Source organism: Pelodiscus sinensis, chromosome 2 (genome assembly GCF_052426305.1).
Source record: "Pelodiscus sinensis isolate ZL-2025 chromosome 2, ASM5242630v1, whole genome shotgun sequence".
Classification (NCBI taxonomy): domain Eukaryota; kingdom Metazoa; phylum Chordata; order Testudines; family Trionychidae; genus Pelodiscus; species Pelodiscus sinensis.
In genome coordinates, this window is record NC_143053.1 from 114814092 (window position 1) to 114836001 (window position 21910).

Here is a 21910-nt window from a genome sequence, read left to right on the forward strand (position 1 = left end):
AAAAATTACTTAGATAAGACTTCAAGTTGGCAGGGCCTGGTGAAATACAACGTCTAATAAATTAGGAACTGGCTGAACAGGAGCAATACCGGAGGATTGGAAAGGAGCAAATAAAGCATCTATCCATAAAAACAGGAATAAAGGAAACCCCAGGGAATTAGACTTGTCAGCATAACTTCAATTCCAGTAACATAATGGATCAAATAATGCATTTGTAAGAATCTAGAAAAAATAAGGTGATAAAAACCAGCAAATATGGATTGTCAAGAACAAATCATGCCAAACCAACCTAATATCCTCCTTTAATATGGAAATAAACCTTGCAGGTAGAGGGAGGAGGAGGCAATGTGATGTGTCTCAGTTTTACAGAGTGTCAAAAGCTTTACTCTCATAAGCAAACGGAAGTAGTACAGATGATATAAACTTACTATAAGATGGATGCACAATTTTTTGGAAAACCATACTTAGTAATTATCAATAGTTCACAAGAGAGCAGGAAGGGCACATTGACTGAGGTCCCACAGGGATCTGTCCTGGGTCTGGTTCTATTCAACATCTTAATAAATAATTTGGATAATGCCCAGAGTGTACACTTACAAAGTCTGGGGTTATATCAAGCAGGAAGGGAGTTGCAAGCACTTTGGACAACATGAATTCAAAATTATCTTAAACTGGGGAAATGGATTCATAGGGAAAAAAAACCTATTCATAGATCATTGTCCTTATCCATGAGCCATCAAATTTCTGAAGTACCCTTAACTGCCCTCACTTAGCAAGTCTAGATTAGTAAAATAAATAGGATGAAATTCAATAAGGACAAATCCAAAGAATTACAAACAGAAAGGAATAATCAACTGCACAAATATAAAATGACAAATGACTGCCTGGAAAAGAGCACTGCTGAAAGGATCTGATGGTTACATGATTCACAAATTATATATGAATTAACAATACAATAGTACAAGAGGCCCCTGAGATGTGACCGCCCAAGTTCCGATCCTCTGCACTTACAACCATTTATATAAGTGTGAAAGGGGCTGGAACCCCCACGATTTACGTCCTCCACCCACATTTATGACAGGCGCATGGCACCTATCGTAAATGAGGGTTTGAGTTGCGACACCCCCACCTTGCGACACTTCCCCAGAACCAATCGCATCTCAAGTTGGGGGCCTCCTGTATTGCAAAAACAAGTAAACATCACTATTGAATGCATTAGAAGGAGTGTTGTAAGCAAGACATGACAAGTAACTTTTCCACTCATCTGGCCTCAACTGGACTGTTGTGTTCAGTTTCTGGCACTTTTGGAAATACGACAAATTGGAAAGTCCAGAGGAGAACAACAAATATGATTAAAGTTCTAGAAAACATGATCTACAAGGAAAGATAGAAAAAACTGGGGTTGTTTAGTTTGGAGCAGAGAAGACTAATGGGGGATAACAGTTTCAAGTACATAAAAGGTTGTTTTAAAGAGAAGGATGATTAATTGTTCTCTTTAAACACTGAGGACAAGACAAGTAGTAATGGGCTTAAATCGCAGCAAGGGAGGTTTAGGTTAGACATGTGGGAAAGCTTCCTAGCTGTGCAGGTAGTTAGTTACACACTGGAACCTAGAAAGGTTGTATAATTATCTTTCTCTGGGGGGTGTGGAGAGGAAAAACAAGTTACACAAACAGCTGCCAGGGTCCAGGGACGGTCTAACTCAAGGATAGTCAGACTGAGGCTTTGGAGCCACTAATGGCTGTTTAATGTGGCTCCTTATAGCACATGAGCCTTACTGCTTGCTTGCTCCTCTTCCCTTTCTTCTTGTGATCAGGGAGCAAGGGGAAAGTACTCAGCTGCATGCATTCCTCTCACTCCTGAACGGTGAAAGGAGGGATGCAAGCTGTGTACTGTCTCCTCGCCAGGGAAAGTGGAAGAAGAGCAAGCAGCATCTTAGTATTATGAGCAGCTGTAGCAAACCCCCTCCCCCACCGCACACCCCTCTTCAAAGCGCTGTCTTTGGAGTGTGGAGGGATGGATGATTGATTAGATAAGTGGTTCCTAAACTTTTCTGCTTCACGCCCCCTTTTTGATGTTTGAGAAACCCTCATGCCCCCTCGCCCCCCCCCAAATACCAGCAAAACTTGTGAGGAAAAAAAAAAGGGAACTGACCAGGACCGAAAAAGAAAAATAGGAGCAAAACTTGGAGGGGAGGGGTTTGATGGGGGGCGGGGTTGGGTGGCCTCATGACCCCCCTGAAATTTCTTCACACCCCCCACTTTGGGAACCCATGGATTAGCTAGTAAATGAAACAATGAATTCACACTATGTGGCTCTGATGGGTAATGTTGATAGCTAATTTAGCTCCTGACCCATTTATGTCTGAGTATCATTGATGCACATGCCTCTGTGCAGGGACCTGGACTAGATAACCTGCTGAGGTCCCTTCCAGGCCTACGTTACTAAGATTCTGTGATTAGACTATCAATTAAATTTTAACAGAGAGAATTCTTGGGGAAAAATAAGCTGCATAGTTTCCCAAGTGCTTTCCATTTCACGTTCCTGTAAAAGTAAAGCATTTTTGACTTATCAAGATATCAAGTTCAGCTCTTATAATTCTGGGCCTGTCTTTTCCTCATTTTCCTTCATTTTTCCTCCCCTAAACTCAATCAAGTTACTGTACTTCTAATTTACAAAGGTGCAACCTCGAGGAGAATCAGAGGTACATTGCTTAGTGATGTTTTTCAAGCTTCTTTTACTCTAGATAAGCTTTATTACACATCTTTTTAATATCTACTTGAAATGGAACATATCCTTTTTAATGTACATGAATGTTAGCAATACAGAATCTCTAGTCTTGAATTACTTGGCTTCACCCTAGAGACTCTTGTTTTACATGAAATCAACAAAATTCTACTCCCTAAATAACATTCTGGTCTGAATTATGGTGGTGTTTCTTCACTCCAGAGATTTCATAAAATATAAAATGGATATTTCATAATAAATTAAACTTGAACAGTTACAACTTTATTAACCTGGGCATAAAATATTCTACTAAGCAAGTGAATTCTGTACCCTCCCAATTTTTCCACCCTCTTATGAAAATAGCACTCAACCCCAGGCTTCACATTTGCCATTGTTAGTGAAAAAGAATGACAGTCCTTTAGGTACCTGTTCTGATGCTCTTGCAGGACTTGATAGATGCTGATAAGAAAGGTTTGATTTTTAAAGCTCCCGATGGCACAGTCCTTGTAGATTCGGAACTCTGCAGCTGTAACAGCCTCCCCCTCTGGAATCTGGGACAAGTTAAACTTGAACTCTTTGTGGTGTCGTTGGTGAGGTGTGAACTCCTTGTCATATTCAACTAAATATTAAAACAAACAAACAAACAAAAAACCTGACATTAACAAAAGTTTTCATGGTCTGTCATCTCAAAGCTCTATACACCACTCACAAAGCCTCATATTACTCTGTGAAAGAGGGAACTGTTTTCTCCATTGTGATGATGAGGCTATTGAAGCAGAGAAAGGGACAGGTAAAATTAAGTGAGCTGCTCAAGCCCAGTAAGTCAGTGGCTGACCCAGAAACAAAATCCAGATTGCCTGATTCCCAGGTTTGTGCTTTAGGCTGCCAATCAAAATAATAATTTGTATAATATCATGTCCAGGGATAAATTTAACCAAAAAAACACCCTGTTCTCTCCCCTTTGCAAAAGCTTGCTTTAGCACAAGAGAACTGCAAGCCAGTGGCCACCTCAGTTTTGGTTAGGTGTCCTTGGTTCCTCCTGAAGCACTGATGCTCATAAATAGGTATGAGATATATATGGTAAGTGAGGCCCAAATCAAGCCATTTGTATTTATTCAAAGAGGTATGCACCTTAGAATTTGCATTTTCTTCCCCAGAGGTTTTTTCTTTTATTTTCTCTATCCTTATATACCTTCCTTGTTTGGGTTTTAACTCAATCCAGCACCATTTTGTTCCCTGGATTTCAATTTAATAATAATTTGTTTTAAAATGTTTATAAACTACAAAGACAATCCAGCAAAGTTGCTCTCACCAATGGATCTGAAACAGGAATTGTGTCAGTAATAAAAAAAAAGTCAACATTATGTTATCAATGTAAAAAACGTAGCTACGGATCAATGGTGAGGGGAGGATTTTCTTTCTAAATTACCCTGATGCCTTTTCTCTTAATATGTCAACTCGCTCCTGCTCAAGAAGCAAGGCCATACCATTCCCACCATGGCTCCTGCGAACAAAGCAGCATTTACACTTGTACTTTCCACAGCAAAACTTTTGTCATTTGAGGAGGATTGGGGTAAATGACAAAAGTTTTGATCAATTGCAAATACAGACATAGCCTAAGAAAAGCAAAGCTATCCCGCTGTTCCCAATGCACACCGTCCATGGGTCGACACACCTCAACCTTCATTTCTGCTCACTTACCTGTCCCCCTCAACTCCAATCTTGGCTTCCTCTCTGTCCTCTCCCTATTATTTATCTGCAGTTGGAAGCTGTTCTTTCAATGTGGGACCTCACCTACCTGGAACTCTACTGTAGCTCCCGTTAAGTCACTTAGTCTTTTCCTTCTTTTTGAAGCTTGCCTGGAAATCTTTGTAGTACTGGGCACTAAGGATGCTATATAAAGTTATGGTATAAATAGATGAATTTGGGAACTATTAATTTTGGCATCTCAAAGTCATTAAAATATCAGCTTGATTGGTTTAGAATTTACACAAACAAGAGTACAGGCTATTGAGTATAATACAGTGGGATTCAACCTTTTTTTTCATTTGCAGATCCCTAACAAATTTCAAATGAATGTGTAGAACCCTTTGAAAATCTTACAACAGTGTGTGCTGTGCCACCTCTCCCAGGGGTCCATGGACAACAAGCTGAAAACCACTCATCTAAGAGCTTCCAGAAAGAGGAATAGGTTGCCCATTGTTTTCCTTCAAAGAGTGTACCAACTAGAGGTATCATTTCCTTCTAATGCTTCAGAACATATTTGTTCAATGTTACTGTATCCTTCCTGTATTCTTTACTGGCTGATGTTTCTTTTAACCAAAGATTTCATTACAGTATAGATAAGGATTTTTGAGATTATTGCTGCTAAAGCATCCCATCTAAAATCAACTTTTGCATAGATTGATATACACTAGTGTTAGCAGGCATTTATTTGTATGTACTGTACTCAGTAAAAGGGGATGGACTATGTAGTTATTTTTAGAGTGTTGCATCTATTTCCATTCCCTGATAGAGCCTACTTTTTTAAACACTATGTTGGAATATTTCATTAGCATAGAAAAGTCAAATCACTAAAAAGGGGGGGGAGTTAATATTAAAGAGACAGATACAAGGATCTGAACCTCTGCTACAGGATATACAGATGTATACAGTGATTGGTGATGGAATGGTCTGAATCAGCTATTGGGAAAGATGGGCAGGGGGAGAATGAAACAATAATTCTTCCCTGAGTACCTATTACACCTGTATGTTTCTCAGGCTATGTCTACACTACAGAGGTTTTTTGGAAAAAACAGCCGTTTTTCCAAAAAAATTTCACTTATGTCCACAATGCAATCGCGTTCTTTCGAAAGAAAATCAAAAGAAGAGAGGGGTTTTTCCAACATTGGTAAACCTCTTTCTACAAGAAAGAAACCTTTTTGTGAAAGAGCCCTTTTGGAAAAAGACGTGTGTGGACGGGGAAGAGGGAGTTCTTTCAAAAGAAGAGGAAAGAGGAAAAAGCACAGGTCCCCTGGTGGCCACTTCATCCATAGTAATCACAGCTTAAATGCGAGAAAGGGTCCACATTGAATGGACACTATCAGTTGAAAAAGCAGATCGCTTTTTCGATGTGCTTTGGCAGTGTGGACGTGCTCTTTTGGAAGAAGTTGTTTCAGAAAAGCTTCTTCCAAAAGAAGCCTGCAGTCTACACATGGCCTCAGTTAGCATGTAGTGTCTATACCTCTACATGTTCCTAGGTTCTGCCGGTGAAACAGATTTAAGCTCTACTCCCCACTCTCTCGACAACATTTGCCACTGAGTTTGGGACCAAATCAACCTATTGTGCTAAACAAAGCATGGGAAGGGCCACTTTTCCTCCAAGATGTGTTGCAAAAGATGAGGTTGGACGAGCAAAGATAGAAGGAGAAAAGAATGGTATAAAAATATGAAGGAATGGGGAGAAATTGAGCAGAAAAAGGCAGAGTCCTAGGAAAAGGTGGCGGGAGAAACAAGAGAATAGAAGGAGAAGGAGACAGTAAGACTTAAATCAGAAAAATGAAAGAAATAGTCCATGTCTCTTGCTAGTCACAGAAAGGAAGCCCTCTCTCAAGATCTGATTCAGCATCAGTAAGTATAGAACTGAAAGTAAAGTGCTTCCCCACCCAACACATGGTAGGAAACATGAAGGGTGTCAGTTCTTTCCCCATTAAAATATCTCCAGATTTCAATTTGCAGAAATAGTGTGGGATTGAAGACCTCTGGTCCCAAACATAAACATTTAATGGATAACATTAAACTTGAAATCTAATCAATTTTTAAGAGAATAAAAAGTAACTTGAAGCCCAAGTGCTGCAGCATCTTCTCGTTTGAAGTAGTTTCCATCAAATACAGGGTTTACAATTTGGTTCCACTATACAGATTGTTCCAGCTTCCTTCATTTCAAGTGCAACATAAAACCCAAGTTCTCCTCTCAGTTTTTATGATTGGACAAGCACATTTTAAAGTGTTTTTGTCTCCCAATGTCACAGTGTGAGACCCACACAAACAAGGAAAGCCAACAAAGATTACTACCGGGGAAATGAGGAAACTGCCTGTATTCAAGTCTCAAAGTGCTGTCAGAGTAAAGTAATTAAAAAAAGAAAAAATACTTTTGTTTTCCAGTCTTTCAGCTACAGCAAAAGACATTAGTGGTTACAGAAGCACATACAATTTCAGGAAGTTTTATTTTTAAATTGATGTTGTCTCTCTAGATTGTGTCCAGAAAGCATGCCTACAATGTCACAGGACTGGAAAAAAATTAAATGAAGCTTGTATGAAACTAGCATAAAAGTTTTACTGTTTGATTGGAAAGTTTTTCTAAAATGTCCTATAATATAATGTAGCATGATGTTTCTCCTTGTATGAGTGGGTCTGGTAGGATATTTAACTTGTACATATTCATTACAAGACCCTGGAAGAATTTCACAGGAATTTCAACAACTTCCACCCCACCATCAACCTCAGCCTGGATCAATCCACATGAGAAATCCACTTTCTTGACACTACAGTACAATTAAATGGACACGTTTCCACATCATTTAATTCCACTTATACTGGAAACCTACTGACTGCTACACTTATCTTCATGCCTCTAGCTTCCATCCCAGACACATTTCTCAATCTACTGTTTACAGCCTAGCCCTAAGATACAACCAGATTTGCTCCAATCCCACAAAAAGACACAAACACCTACAGGAGCTATAGAGCACATTCTTAAAACTGATATACGCACACGGAGAAGTGAAAAAACAGATCGACAGAGCTAAAAGAGTGCCCAGACATGAACTTCAAGACAGGCCAAAAAGAGAAAACAACAGAATTTTACTTGTCACCTACAGCCCTCCAATGCATTATCAACAATCTACAACCTATACTGGAAAATGACTCCTCACTCTCATAGGCCTTGGGGGAAAGGCCAGTCCTCACCTACATACAACCCCCTAACCGCAAAGAAATTCTTTCCAGTAACCACACAACACACCTCCATCATAATCATCCAGGAACCCACCCCAACAATCAGCCCCAGTGCCAACTCTGCCCACACATCTACACAAGCGATTTCATCACTGGACCTAACCACATCAGCCACTACATCAGGGGCTCATTTAACTGCACATCCACTAATGTGATGTATGCCATCAAATGCCAGCAATGCCCCACTGAGTATATTGGCCAAACTAGACAGTCTCCATGGGAAAGAATTAATGAACACAAATCAGATATCCGAAAAGGCAACACACAGAAACCTGTTGGAGAACACTTTAACTGCCCAGACCCTCATTAATGGATCTCCAAGTCGCTGTGTTGTTTTAGGCCCATTCCACAAGCCAAATACACAGGGAAGGGTTGGAACTTAAGAATTAAACTTGTAATTTAAATCTTTAAAAAAAAAAAAAAAAAAAAAGGTGTTATGCAATGTAAACTGTGCTTTTTCGAAAGAGGGACTCCAGACTGCCTGGGTGCTCTCTTTCGAAAAAGCGGCTCGCTTTTTTGAAAGTACTGGCTGTAGTCTAGATGCTCTCTTTCAAAAGAGGCTTGTAGTATAGACGTACCATTAGAGACTAACAACAATCTATAGTATGAGCTTTCATGGGTACGCACAAAAGCTCATGATATTGTATATTTTTATTCATCTCAGGTGCCACAGGACTACTTATTTTTAAAGTGACACGCTAAAAACAGCTTACCGCCCCCAAGACTCTTTATCACAGTATGCTGCAACAGGTAAGCTATATTCAAGAGCAGAAAATGCACACCAAAATGCATAAATTTATCTGTCTGTTTCTTAAAACTAATTAAGCAGCTTATCCCCACAACTTCTACTGAGAGGCTGTTCCAGGGCCTTACTCGTCTAACTGTACGAAACTTTCTTCTAATTCCAAGACTGAATTTATTCAGTCAGTTTATATGCATTTGGTCTTGTGCTGACATTGTCCTTTACCTTCAATAGCTCTCCCCCTCCCCCCCCCCGCCCCCGGTATTTACCTCCCTAATGTATTTCTAGAGTGCTCTCAGCCGTCCTTTTACCAGACTGAACAAGCCAAGCTCCCTCAGTTTCCTTCTATAAGATAGGTCAACCCCTCCTTTCCCTGAATCATTTTAGTATTACTACTTCTTCACATCTGTTCCAGTTTGAATTCACCTTTGTTGAACATGGGTAGGGGCCTTCATATTCAGTGTTTCTTCTAATTTTTCTTGGGACAATATCAGTATTAATTACTACAACAACAAAAACAGCTTAAAATCCATGCAAAAACCTATTAGGTTTCTTTCTGGGTAAATATCAGGGTTTATTTTGGTGGATGGAAGGACAGACTTTCATTTTTTCCCATTCAACGAGTCAAAACTTTAAAAGATTATCTGCTAACATCTGGAAATGTGTAGGTGGTGAGCATGAGATTAATCAGTATGTGCAGCTGCACACACACTTTAAAGTTTATATACATGCTTGTTTCATTGTCTGTGTCTTCTAAATTAATACACAGCCTTACTTCAACAGGTAGCTTTATATAGAGACACAGACAAACGTATAATCGTAATACATGTATCTCATGCAATGTATTGTATTTTCCTAATAAAACAAGTTTTTATAAATGTTTGTTTGATACAAAAGCAGGATAAACATTGGGGAGAAACAATAAGACTTTTTGTAAAACCCAAGATCTTTTTTTCATTTAACTGATTTTTCATGTAACAGGATTTTTTCTTCTTTGTGTAACTGAAAACGAAGGGGCTTAAACCTGAGTGAGCAGAATTGTACACAGTATTCCAGAGATCTCACCAATGACTTGTACAATGGCATTTATATTCCTCTCTCTCCTGAAGCTTCAGCAAACACATCTTAGGATCACATTTGCCTTTTTCAAAGTCACATCACATTGGTGGCTCAGTCATCCTGTGATTAGACCACTCCCCCAGGTCTCTCTCCTCCTTTGTCATTTCCAACTTACTATGGGTATGTCTAGACTACAGGCTTCTGTCGACAGAAGCAAGTTCTTACTACATTGAGTTCTGTCAACAAAGCAAGCTGCTTTGTCGACATGGTAGTGTAGACGCAAAGGACAGTTTACATGCAATAACACCTTCTGTCGACAGAAACTCTGTCGACAGAAGGCGTTATGCCTCGTAAAATGAGGTTTACCAGCGTTGACAAAACTGCTGAGTTCTGTCGACGTTATGTCGACAGAACTCAGTGGTAGTGTGGACGCAGGTATAGTTTTGTCGACAAAAGTCCACTTTTGTCGACAAAACTCTGTAGTCTAGACACACCCTATGTGATCTGACCCTTTGTACTATGGAATTTCATCCCATTCCACTCTGAAAGATTATCCGGATCCTCATGTATAGCATTCTGATCCTCCTCCGTATTGATGATGCCTCCCAACTTTGCAGCATCAGCAAATTCTAATAGTATATTCCTACTTTTTGTACTAAGGTTATTAATAAAAAGATTGGCTACAATAGGTCCCCAAACCGATCCAGGATGAACTCTACTAGTAACCTCCCTCCAGTCCAATAATCCATTTTTTAGCACAAAGCATTGCCTTCTCCCCTTTAGTCAATTCCCTGTCTACCTTAAAAGGTTTGTACTGATGTTCATCTTTCCTAATTTAACACCATGTTGAATAATTTACTGAAGTCCAAATTATACCAGATCTATTGCACCCCTCCCCCCATCTTAAAAAAACACCCACATAATTATTATTCTCTCAAAGGAGGAAATCAGGTTAATCTGACATCACATGGTCTGATCTACATTTGATAAAAGGATATAATGCAATATAGTTTATTTTATTTTATTTCATTTCATTTCTTTTTTTGTTGTTGTTCACAATTTATTCTTAAACCTTGCCATCTGCCGAGGTAAAACTAACACATCTGTAATTACCTGGACTACTGCCCCCATCTTCTTAGATGTAGGTACAAAGTTAACTATTATCCAATCATGTAGTTCTATACCTGAATAGGAAGATTTATTTAAAAAAAAATTTCACTACTGGAATAGCAATCACATATACCAGTTTTTTCCATGTTCTGGGATGGAAGTTATCCAGCCCCACAATTTGAGTGCAGTCATTTCTTTAAGATCTTCTTCCATCTCTGAAGTGGTAATTTTCATTTCTTGACATTCATTTCCATCAGCTGTACTGCCTTCATACCCATATCGTCATCCTTACTGAAAAACCAAGACTGAACGAATACTTCGGGTTTGGGCCATACCTAGATTATCTGTAATCTCCTTCCCATCCACGCTGCAAAGCAGCCCAATCTTATCACTCCCTAAATAAAACCCCTCTTATTTATTTTAATTAGCTGTGCGAGAGTTAGTTCAGCAGTTTTCACTTTATCCCTACATTTTCCCAACCACCGCAATATAGCTTTCTTTACTAATCAGACACCTTTTTCCATTCCCTATCTCCAAACATTCTTTTTTAGGTGGTTATCCATCTAGCTGGGTCTGGAACTTTTCCCTATAAATCCTCCTCCCTTTTCTAGAGATGCAAGTTTCAGACAGTTTGTGTACAGGTGAAGAAATTCCAAGCCTCCTCCGTATTTAAGGACTTCAGGCTCTTCAGTCTGACTGATTTTTACCTCATTTCCTTAATATCCCCAACGCTGTTGTTTTCAACTAATAAGAATAATAATTTAAAGGAAACCCAGCCTTTACAATTTACTGGTAAGGAAACTTTTGATTTTTAAGTCCACTTAGCTTGTTAAACTACATTTTAACTTGCATTTTAGACTTATTTTCTTTTTGTAATTAATCATGATTTGTAGGCTTCATCACTTAAAAAAAATCTGTCTTACTGTTTTATCTTAATCAGTGCGATTGTATTAGAGCGTGTGGGAAAATCCATTTGGGAGAACAAGGCTGGTGCATGTATCATTTTCCTTTGATGAAATGACAGGCTTTCCATGAGCTTGTACTGTACAGAAGGGTACTGAGCAATAAAAGACACATTTTTTAGAACAAGGCTGGGATTAAGAATTTGTGGGTTTCACCATGTATGTAATTTATGAGTGACTAGTCAGAATACTCACTGCACATGAATCTGGGAGTGAATTTGCATGCTAAAGGTTGTGTGAGCAGGCCAGAAGCGGCTGTTCTGATAGCCAAGCAGTGTAAAAGACATCCCAGGCTAGAGCATTAAGGGGACACCATTGTTGCAACAGTCCACATTGCCCAGGGCACAATGTCACAGTTAAAGACTCCCATTATGACAATTCCCAAAAAGCATTTCTCTCTCTGTTATTAAAAGAGATCTCCGATTGTATTGCAGATGTGACCCTAAAGAACTATAGCAGACCCCTAAACACTATCCCAACAGAATTGCTTTTACAATCCTTCCCCAAATTGACTGCAATTCAAACAGATTTCGGTTTGGCCATACTGTCACTTTGTATTTCTTTATAGTTTACTGCCTCAGTGATATACAATGCTACCCTACCATCTTTACGTTTATTCCCCCCTTTCTCTCTCTTCTAAACAGCACGTTATTCTTCAATACCTGTATTCCAGTCATGAGCGGTACTGTATTCCACTATGTTTCTGTGATCTCTATCTGGTTTGGCTTCTTGCACCAATAGCTGTAGTTCCTCCATTCTATTGCCAAGACCTCTTGAATCCATTTCAGGTGTTTCGCTTAGGACCTCATCCACTTGCCTGGTTTGTGGTGTTCCATTATCCCTTGATATGTCATCATATAGCTAATTTTCCTGCTCCCACATATTAAAGACAGGAGTGAAGATTTCATGAGTTTCTCCCAACTTCCTCCCTTCATCTCCCAGTTCAGTCTTATCTCTTATCCCTCAGTCTTATCCCTCTTATCCTTTATCCCAGTCTTGACCTAGAAGATTAAACAGCCTAGGTATACAAGAAGAGTCGTCTTTTTGTAAATATCATGCAGTGGTCAAACATCCCAAAGCCTTTTTCACTGCACCAATCCTTGAGCTGTCTGTTGATTTTCATCATCTTATCATGCTTTTGCCCTCCATCACTAGGGACAGAAAATATTCCACCAGAAAAATATCACCTGAGCTGCCACTTCAAGTGTCTATTATAGCCACATGTCGTTATCCTTCATTCATTCCAATGCGAATCTAGCTGAGTCATTCATCTGGACACGCAGCACAATTGGTGGATGATTTCCCACTCACATCAGGGTCCTTTTCTGTCTCACATCCGCCTCTTATATCCATGGTCCTGGGAGACAGTTCACACTGTTGTTCTCTGGATCTGGTCTGTTGAGTCTCAGATCACGTAGAGCTGTATTTTCTTGGTCTCTCTCCAACCCCTGTACAGCTTCCTTATTTTTTCTTTAGCCAACGTCCAGAGCCTCTTTCAATTATCTCTTCTGTGGGGATGAAGCTTCCCTTCTTTTCTTCCTTGCCACACTATTTTCCGCCTGTTTATCCACATCACTGACCTAATAGCAAACCTGTTATTCAACCTGATTTCATCACCACAACTGGTCCCTTTATCTGCCTTGTCCTCATGGTCACTATTCAATGGATCAACTCTCCTGTTCTGGCAGTCTACCCCTTCATGTCCTTCTGTTTGGACAGTGTCTGCAAATCTTGAGTTGTCTGAACCACTGTTTCCTGTCTTCTCTCCTGTATTAAACCTTCACCCGAACTCAATCATTTTCTCCAGCTGCATCTCTAATCTTTCAATCTTGTCAACTGAGAGCTCTACCAGGTGACATTTTATGGAAGTAGTTTCCATCAATTATCACCTCAAGGGTGTTGAATATATAGCAGCTTTCACATTTTTTTGTTGCTCTTCTGCTTGGATCATGTCTAGTGCTGTCTCAGTAGCCATCACGGTCTTCTCTTCCTTGGGAAAAAAAAAAGGAAGAAAGGAAAAGTCTCCCATCTCCATTCTGCAATGAAATCATAATGAAGAATGTGTGTCACCATAATCATTTTCATGGTAGACATGGGATTGTGACTTCATTGCAGCATTAAGCAGAGAGAAAAAACAAAAGCTATGGGGGAAAAAGCTCTTATCTAAGCACAAATTGCGGGGTGGGGGGGAGGGGAGAGGGAGCAACAGCAGCTAAAAATATTCAGAAGTATGCTGGCCACAAATACGAATTTGTAATATTAAAGGTTGTTGTCATCGACACGCTCGCTGAAAAGGGCCCCCATCTTTAGGATGAGAAAAGAAATGAAATTCAGATGCCATTTCATCTTTAGGTTATCCCATTGTTCCCTATCTAGAAGTGCTTGTAAGTGCAGGGGTGAGAGAGTTTCTACTTTAAGACATACCATTTGACCTTTCTGGTCTCTGTCTTGATTGGACAGAAAACTCCCTTACTGAGTTAGAAGGTCCTAGGCAGATTTACATTGAATGAAAATCTGGTCCTCTGTAAAAAGTTGTGGGTGCTAGAAAAGAATTATTCCAAAAAATAACCAATGATTAATTTGAACTCAGGACAGTTACAGAGATTACATTGAACAATAGCTAACAATTGTTTACACAACTTTCTATAATGTATCTCGAAACAGTCTATTTGCCATAGAAAACATTAACTGCTGTTCCTTTGTGCAGGAAGGTAGGCTGGAACTAGTTAATAAAAAACAAGATTAAGATCAATAATTACACAACAGCTCATGTTCTGATTCCTAAATCAGACAGACTTTTAAAACAAAATCACGTACCCATCAAATTCACCGCATATACAGAAAATCCATTTGCATACCAACCACTGAGATGCTTACTCTTCAGTCAGGATGCTGCATATTAAAACTATCAACATCTTGGACCAGTTTCACTAAAGCTGGCACAGAAAGGCCTGAGTTACCAGTGAGGGATGTCAGGAGAACCAGCTGTAATTCCTATTGGGAGCTCCATAACAGCTAAGCCAAGACAGTGCCATGCATTCTGACGGTTCCCTGGCTCTCTACAGTCACAACAGCATAGTAAAAATGAGACTGCTTTGTGAGCACAACAGGCTGAGGCAGGCTTTAAACAGGGATCTTTACCATTGTGAATATAGGTGCCCTCTGGCCAACTTTCTCCATAGAGATTGGCTAGGTTCAAAAGCTTTTGTACATTGGATGACCTAGCAAGGATAGGCATCACACTGACACACTGAAAAACACCTCCGTGCCTGGAGGTGACAAGTTTGTTTTGGAGATGTCCAACTGATAAATCAAAAGAATTGTTGTTTGTATTTTCATAGCTATACAAGAAAGCTACTTCCCCCTGAGTTGATTAAAATTGGTCATTTAAACAGAAAGCTGGATTTATTGGATTGGAAACTTTTTCCTCTTTAGTTTCAAAATAAAATGTTATTAAATAATGTTTCCACTGATATATCCATACTTCATATTCAGGTTTCATACATACATATAATGTTTCTTGAAGGAATTGTTGTCAACCTGCCTGATGATACCTATCAAGATAAGATCAGAGTTGCAGCCAGAGACACAAAGGGCAGGAGAACATTTCTACAGCTTCCTTTTTTCCTTGTTTTTCTTTTGTACATGTAACAGGCCTGTATGCGAGGGTGTATGTGCGCATGTGTGCAAAGAATGTGAAAGCACCCCTCTTCATCCCTAAAGTAATCATGCTTAGGCCCGCCAGGGAAAGGCAGGAGCAGCGTGCTACCCAAACCTCCCACCCCCATGCTAAGGCTGGGGCTGATTTCCCCGCTTACCTGGGGGACCATGAGGGATGCATTCACACGTTTGCAGTCCACAGTTATGAAAAAAGCACCCACATCCACAGAAATTCTTGCATACAGGCCTATATATCCATATAATACTGATGTATCTCATCTAAAGTAATCTGTGGAAATTTCCTACTGTTCCTCACATTTCTCCTCCTCCAGGCTTGTAACATATCATGCTCTATTTCCTGCTGAAACCATCATTAAAATGGCAGCTCCTTGGGATTACACAGCTGTCCAAATCATATCAATAGGTATTTTGAAACATGTTCAGGAATTTTTAAATACTATGTTGCAATTTCCTGGTTTACTTCACACTGTCTGTGAAACTCTCTTTCTGTAAGAATTTAAGACAGTCCAAGTAAGACTCCCCAGTTTTGATTTAAATATTAATACAGCAGTTGTGCAAAATGGAAAATGTTTTGATTTTATCCTTTTCGCTCTCTCCCAAATTTACTAGGGAGCTTTAACATTATTAGTGTAACTGTGAATCTATCAGCAGTAAACAGGAAAGTCAGCCCCGTAAAAAATGTTTGCAAATTAAGTTACATGCTTTTCATTCTTTTGCACACTAAGCTCTTGGCACTGCATGCAGGTTTGGGTTTTTGTTTAATAGCCCAACTGAGGGAGAGAATTCTAGGACACAATACAATCTCACACTGTAAAAAAATACAGCAAAGGGTGTTTAGGATTTTATAAAATTACTGCAAATGTTTAATCCAGCATTCAAGGAAAAATGTCAGCCAGCAGAGTAAGTACAGAAACAATGTTGGAACAAGGTATTATTCTTGAAAATTTGCTAAACTGTGAAAAACTCTGTCCTGATCTGCATGAAACTAGAATTGCAATCTTCTATGTAAGGTTTGAGATTCACAACATCACAATCTATTCTTTCTTAGATTTTTTTTAACATTTTTAACTGGAATAACTGTTCTGTTCTAACACCTCATTTTCTAAGATGATAGTACTGCAAAAATGTTTTCAACTCACCTAGCAGGTATATTCCTGCAATACAAGACAGCAAACATGGTTATGTAAGTAAGGTGAGATGCTTTGTGCAAAACAGGCAGGAAGAGGAGGACACGGGGGGGGGGGGAAGCAGGTAGAAACACTAGGAGCAAGAGAAGAAGAATCAACAAGGACAGAAAGAGATGTTAAGATGAGACTTTTGGAGACAAGACAGAAAAAAAAAGTTATCCCTCAAAAACCTGGGAAGAGGAAAGTGACAGGAGTGATAAGAAAGGCTAATGTAATCTCTGCTTATCATACAACAGGTGTCATATCCTTAACATTCAGTTTCATAGATACCAAAGCCAGAGGAATGTTGCCTTTATTTAGTTTTATAACTTTAAAATGTATTATTTTTTTCCAAAAACAACAAATATTCCAAAATGCAAGATTCATCCTAATCCACAAGGCAAGCATAGTGGATTAGGATAAAGAAAAGAAAGAGGAAACAATGTATCTATGGCAGGGCCTGTATTAATCACAGATCTTTACAAAGACAGTCTCAATGGCTTTGAATTTTTCCAGCATCCCCCTTCTGAAGAATGCCAGCTGTTCATGAGCTACAAGGGCAGCCATCAAGCCAGGCATCAATGTTTGGTGGGGACTGACTTTTCAAGATACATTTTTATTGGATACAATTTTTGTGGGATTCATTTTTTAGCAACCAAAACTGTATGTTGGAAACATGCCACCTTGTTACCTAGGTAACCTCCCCATAGCAGGAATATATCTAAGAATGGAGATTTTAAGGGGGAAGACTCCAGCTTAACATCCAATATCAAACCAGTGCTTTGACTCATCTCATAACAAAAATTCTTGATATAGAGGCACTCCCAAAACACATGAGCTAACATAGTACCAAGGGAATTTCATTTCCAACAGCAGTCAATGTATGAGTTTCACTACCATTAACTTATATGCAGACCGATATATTAAACAAAAAAGCATCTCTTGGTGGAAAAAAAAAATGTAGCCTCTGACCTATAGTTGCTTTTTTCAAACATGAGGTACAGTTGTATATCGAGTCAGAGATAGCTATATTAGGGATGTAAGCAACTAGTCGCTCCCCCATTCTCCCCTCCCTCCCCCGCCCACCTTAGAGGCGAAGCAGGATCTATTAGAGGCAGCAAGGGGCGAAGCAGGATCCAGTGCTGGGTGCAGCCGGCTTAAAAGCTGATTCCCCCCAGCACCATCTCCGTGGGGAAAAGAGGCAGGGGCGCTGGTGGGAACTGGCGGCGCTTCCACCTTTGAAAAGCAGAAGTGCTCCAAGGAGCCTGGAGTGAGCAGGGGACTCAAACAGTCCCCTGCTCGTCCTGCGCTCTGGCTGTGCTTTGCTTTGGAAACGTGCAAGACTCTTGTACATTTCAAAAGCAGGGAGCATAGGGCCAGCAGGGGACTGTTTGAGTCCCGCACTGGCCAGGCTCCCTGCGGTGTTTCCGCCTTTCAAATATAGCAAGAGCTGGCAGGGCTCCTGCTACATTTCAAAGTCAGATGCACCCTTATTGACTAATGGAATAATCAGTGCAAATTACATCAACTATTCAATTAGTTGATTAATCTAAATTTAACTTCCTTAAGCTGTATAGCCAAATCTCTATTTCAAAACACCAATCAAATTATCAATTATCAGAGGGGTAGCCATGTTAGTCTGAATCTGCAAAAGCTGCAAGGAGTCCTGTGGCACCTTATAGACTAACTGAAGTGTTGGAGCATACACTTTCATGGGCAAAGACCCACTTCGTCAGATGCATGGAGTGGAAATTTCCAGAGGCAGGTATAAATCAGGAGGATGAGGCCCACTTCTAGTAGCTGATCTGAAGGTGTGAATACCAAGAGAGGAGAAGCTGCTTTTGTAGTTAGCGAGCCATTCACAGTCTTTGTTTAATCCTGAGTTGATTGTGTCAAACTTGAAGATGAACTGTAGCTCAGCAGTTTCTCTTTGAAGTCTGGTCCTGAAGTTTTTTTGCTTCAGGATGGCTACCTTTAGATCTGCAATTGTGTGTCCAGGGAGATTGAAGTGACCCCTACAGGTTTTTGTATGTTGCCAATCCGAATATCTGATTTGTGTCCATTTATTCTTTTACGTAGGGGCTGTCTGGTTTGGCCGATGTATATAGCAGAAGGGCATTGTTGGCACATGATAGCGTATATTACATTAGTAGATGAGCAGGAGAATGAACCAGTGATGGTATGGCTGATCTGGTTAGGTCCTGTGATGGTGTTGCTGGTGTATATATGTGGGCAGAGTCGACACCGAGGTTTGTAGCATGGATTGGTTCCTGAGAGAGTTATTATGGTGCTGTGTATAGTTGCTGGTGAGAATATGCTTCAAGTTGGCGGGTTGTCTGTGGGCGAGGATTGGCCTACCTCCCAAGGCCTGTAAAGGTGAGGGATCATTGTCCAGGATGGGCACATGATCTACAACCCATCCTGAACAACTCACAGGTGTACCGCGACCTCTTTGTTTTTGTTACTTCTTTGTTTTTGTCTTTTTTTTTGTCTGACAACATTTTTTTTGTTGAAGAACATTTTCATAGGTGTTCTGCATAAAAAATATTATTGTTTAGTATTCCATTGTCTCAAAAAGTTTAAGAAACACTGATCTAGGAAGTTTCCTCCGAAATATTAAAAATTCTGGACATTCTCCCGCCAAAGCATCTAAGGCAATACTTTCAGTGAAGATATTTACAGGCTCTGAAGCAGAGCAAGCCAAAATGTTGCTGAAGAGCTAGTTTAAATTTATCATTGTCAGTCTGCAATGACAGATTTGTGCTTCCTCTTTCCAGCCAACCTTTCCACATCAAGTTTTGCCACCAATTTTAAAAACAGGATTACTCCATAGGACAACTTCTGCATGGCACAACAAGTGGAAGCAGAGCTTTCTAACCATGTTTGATTTTTCTAGCTTGACTCACAGGCCTTACCAAGTGACCTCTGGAATCATAAAATCCATTGTAATTCAATTCTATCATGTCAGAAAGTGGGAGAGAAGTATACCAGTTCTAATTCAATCTGAACCCAAAGTGGGGTCTCTGCAGTCATATCTAACAATCACAAAGAAGCCTGATTCAACAACAGGATATATGATCATTTGGAAAAATGAAATCCCCCCATAGAGAGAGTGAGCTGTAATTTATTGAGAGCCAGGATAGGTTTCTTCCCTGTGCCCCGAAGGAACACTCTAAATTTCTTTAAATAAGCCTGTGGACTAGAAATATGAAGTCAAATAAATTGGACATACAAAGTTCTGGGAAGGATGTTCATTTTCAGTACTTTGAGAAAAACTTCAGGGATGGAGGATGACATACCTGATTAAAAGAGCTTTAAACTAAGAATCCGGGGAAGACAGTTGGGAGATGCTCATGTAATCTCCATGCCTGATTCTAATAGTCAATGGGAGGAAAATCAACTAAGAGAGGATACAATGCTGGAGAAAGGCCATCAAAAGCAAAGACAGTATCACTGGTAGGCGATACTGACAGTAGAGTTAACTACCCAATTAAGTGAGGAATCTGGGTGAAGCCAAGCAAAAACAGCTACAGGTATACACAGACTATTTGCACTGGTGTAACAAAATGAAGGAGCTAAAACTCCTGGTGCAGGAAGTAAAAGCAGATTTCATAGGGACAACAGAAACATGGTGGAGTAGTAGTCATGACTGACATTGAAGGTATGCGCTATTCAGGAATGACAGAAATAAGGTAAAGACAGTGGAGTAGCATTGTATATTAACTCTGAGGTAGACTAAATAAATTAGAAGTGATGGAATAAAAGAGTTTGGGTCAAAATCGCTTTGGGGAAGAAAACTAAGAGGCTCCCATGGGATTATGCTACAGACCCTCAAAAACCGATTTATACATGAACAGAGACCTCTTTAGTAATTTTTAATGAAATAAATACTAACGGGAATTGTGTATGGGAGACTCATCACAGATAAAATGGGATGATAAGTGACACTAATAATGGCAAAACCCAGATTTTCCTGAATGTCATAGCTGACAGGTTTCTTTACCAAAGAATCACCAAGCCAATAAGCAGTGATGAAATTTTAGATTTAACACTGTTGAGTAGGGAAGACTTCACAGATAAATTGGTTGTAGGAGGCAGCCTTTGTTTGAGTGATCATGAGCTACTTCAGTTTAAACTAAATGGAAGAATAAACAAAAATAAGTCTGTAACTAAGGTTCCTGATTTCAAAAGGGCACACAAAAATAATAAAGGAAATGAGGGAAGCTGATTGGCCTGAAGAACTCAAAGGTCTGAATGTGAATTACGCTTGGAATTTAAATCTTAGTTACAGAAGCCTGAATCCCAAGTAAGAGGAAAATATTAATAGGTTGCAGACCAAGCATCTCAAAACAGTTATTAAGAGAAAGCAGAAAGAATACAAGGAAAAGAAGATGGAAAGGATCAGCAAGTAAAACCACCTCTTCCCCCTCTCCTCCATCCCCTTCTTGCTCCCGCTCAGGGCACCGGATACTTGCTACACATCTGATCTTTCCTACCCCCAACTGTTCCTGCTCCCTGCAGGGTATCCATCCTCCCATCATTGCTTGTCCATTTGAAAGCTGGGGCTCACCTACTTTTCCTGTCCTAGCAATGCTACTGCTTCCAAGGTCCTAATTTCCTTCTCAAAGATATTAATTCCTTTACTTTCACTGTTAAAATGTAAGCCTTAGTTCCAGTCTAAATTTTCTAGCTTCCACTTTGGCCATTCGATCGTATTATACCTTTTGCTGCTTGATTGACGAGCCTATTACCTCCGCAGCGTGGACACTTACAGATTGTACATCACCCCTTAACCTTCTCTTTGTTAAGATAAGCAGAGAGAGGTAATTGCATCTATCAATATAAAGCATGTCCACCCTGGGCAGCACATAAACCCCTCCCCCGGTCCTGCTTCTTTTGCCCCAAACTGTCTTTCAGAGCAAGACACGCTTCCTGTACATGAGACAAAATTTTCAAGTCACCAAGGCAGCTGCTCTGAGACTACACAGTTCACAAAGCCAGGAATAAAGCATTTGTAAAGATGAGAAATACCATTATTGTGGAAGGTTGGCTACAGAACCATTTACCTCCAGAAACCAGAATCTGGAGTTTGATCACTTTCAGAGGCTACTACAGAAAGCTCTCCTCTCCAGCAAAGCTTTTCTGCCCTAACCACATGCATGAGGTGTACATGGCTATGTTTTCCCCTTCTCTTTCATGAATAACCTGCCTTCCATTGTGGAGGTAGAAGACAAATACATTAGAGACCTCAACATGCATCCCTAATTTGCTTGGAAAGTGCTCAGGTATTACAGTGGTTGGAGCCACAGATAACTGCAAAAGAAATCCAGAATGTACAAGAAAGCCTATATTAAAGTTCTCAGTAGTTATCAGCTCCTTTTACTGAACAACAGTTCCTCAAGAAATTCCCCTCTGAGCTTGCCCCTAATTGCCTTTGGTCCTGATCCCATGGTCAAATCAGCTAGGGC

General features: G+C 39.9%; 1 protein-coding gene across 1 annotated transcript in view; it reads right to left on the reverse strand.

Annotated features, from left to right (window-relative positions):
- Positions 1-21910, reverse strand: part of BMP6 (bone morphogenetic protein 6) — a 137823-nt gene that overhangs the window by 29918 nt on the left and 85995 nt on the right. Inside the window, exon 2 of the mRNA XM_075921280.2 lies at positions 3154-3346. Within this exon, the coding sequence (XP_075777395.1) occupies positions 3154-3346 (193 nt within the window). The remainder of the gene's footprint in view (positions 1-3153; positions 3347-21910) is intronic.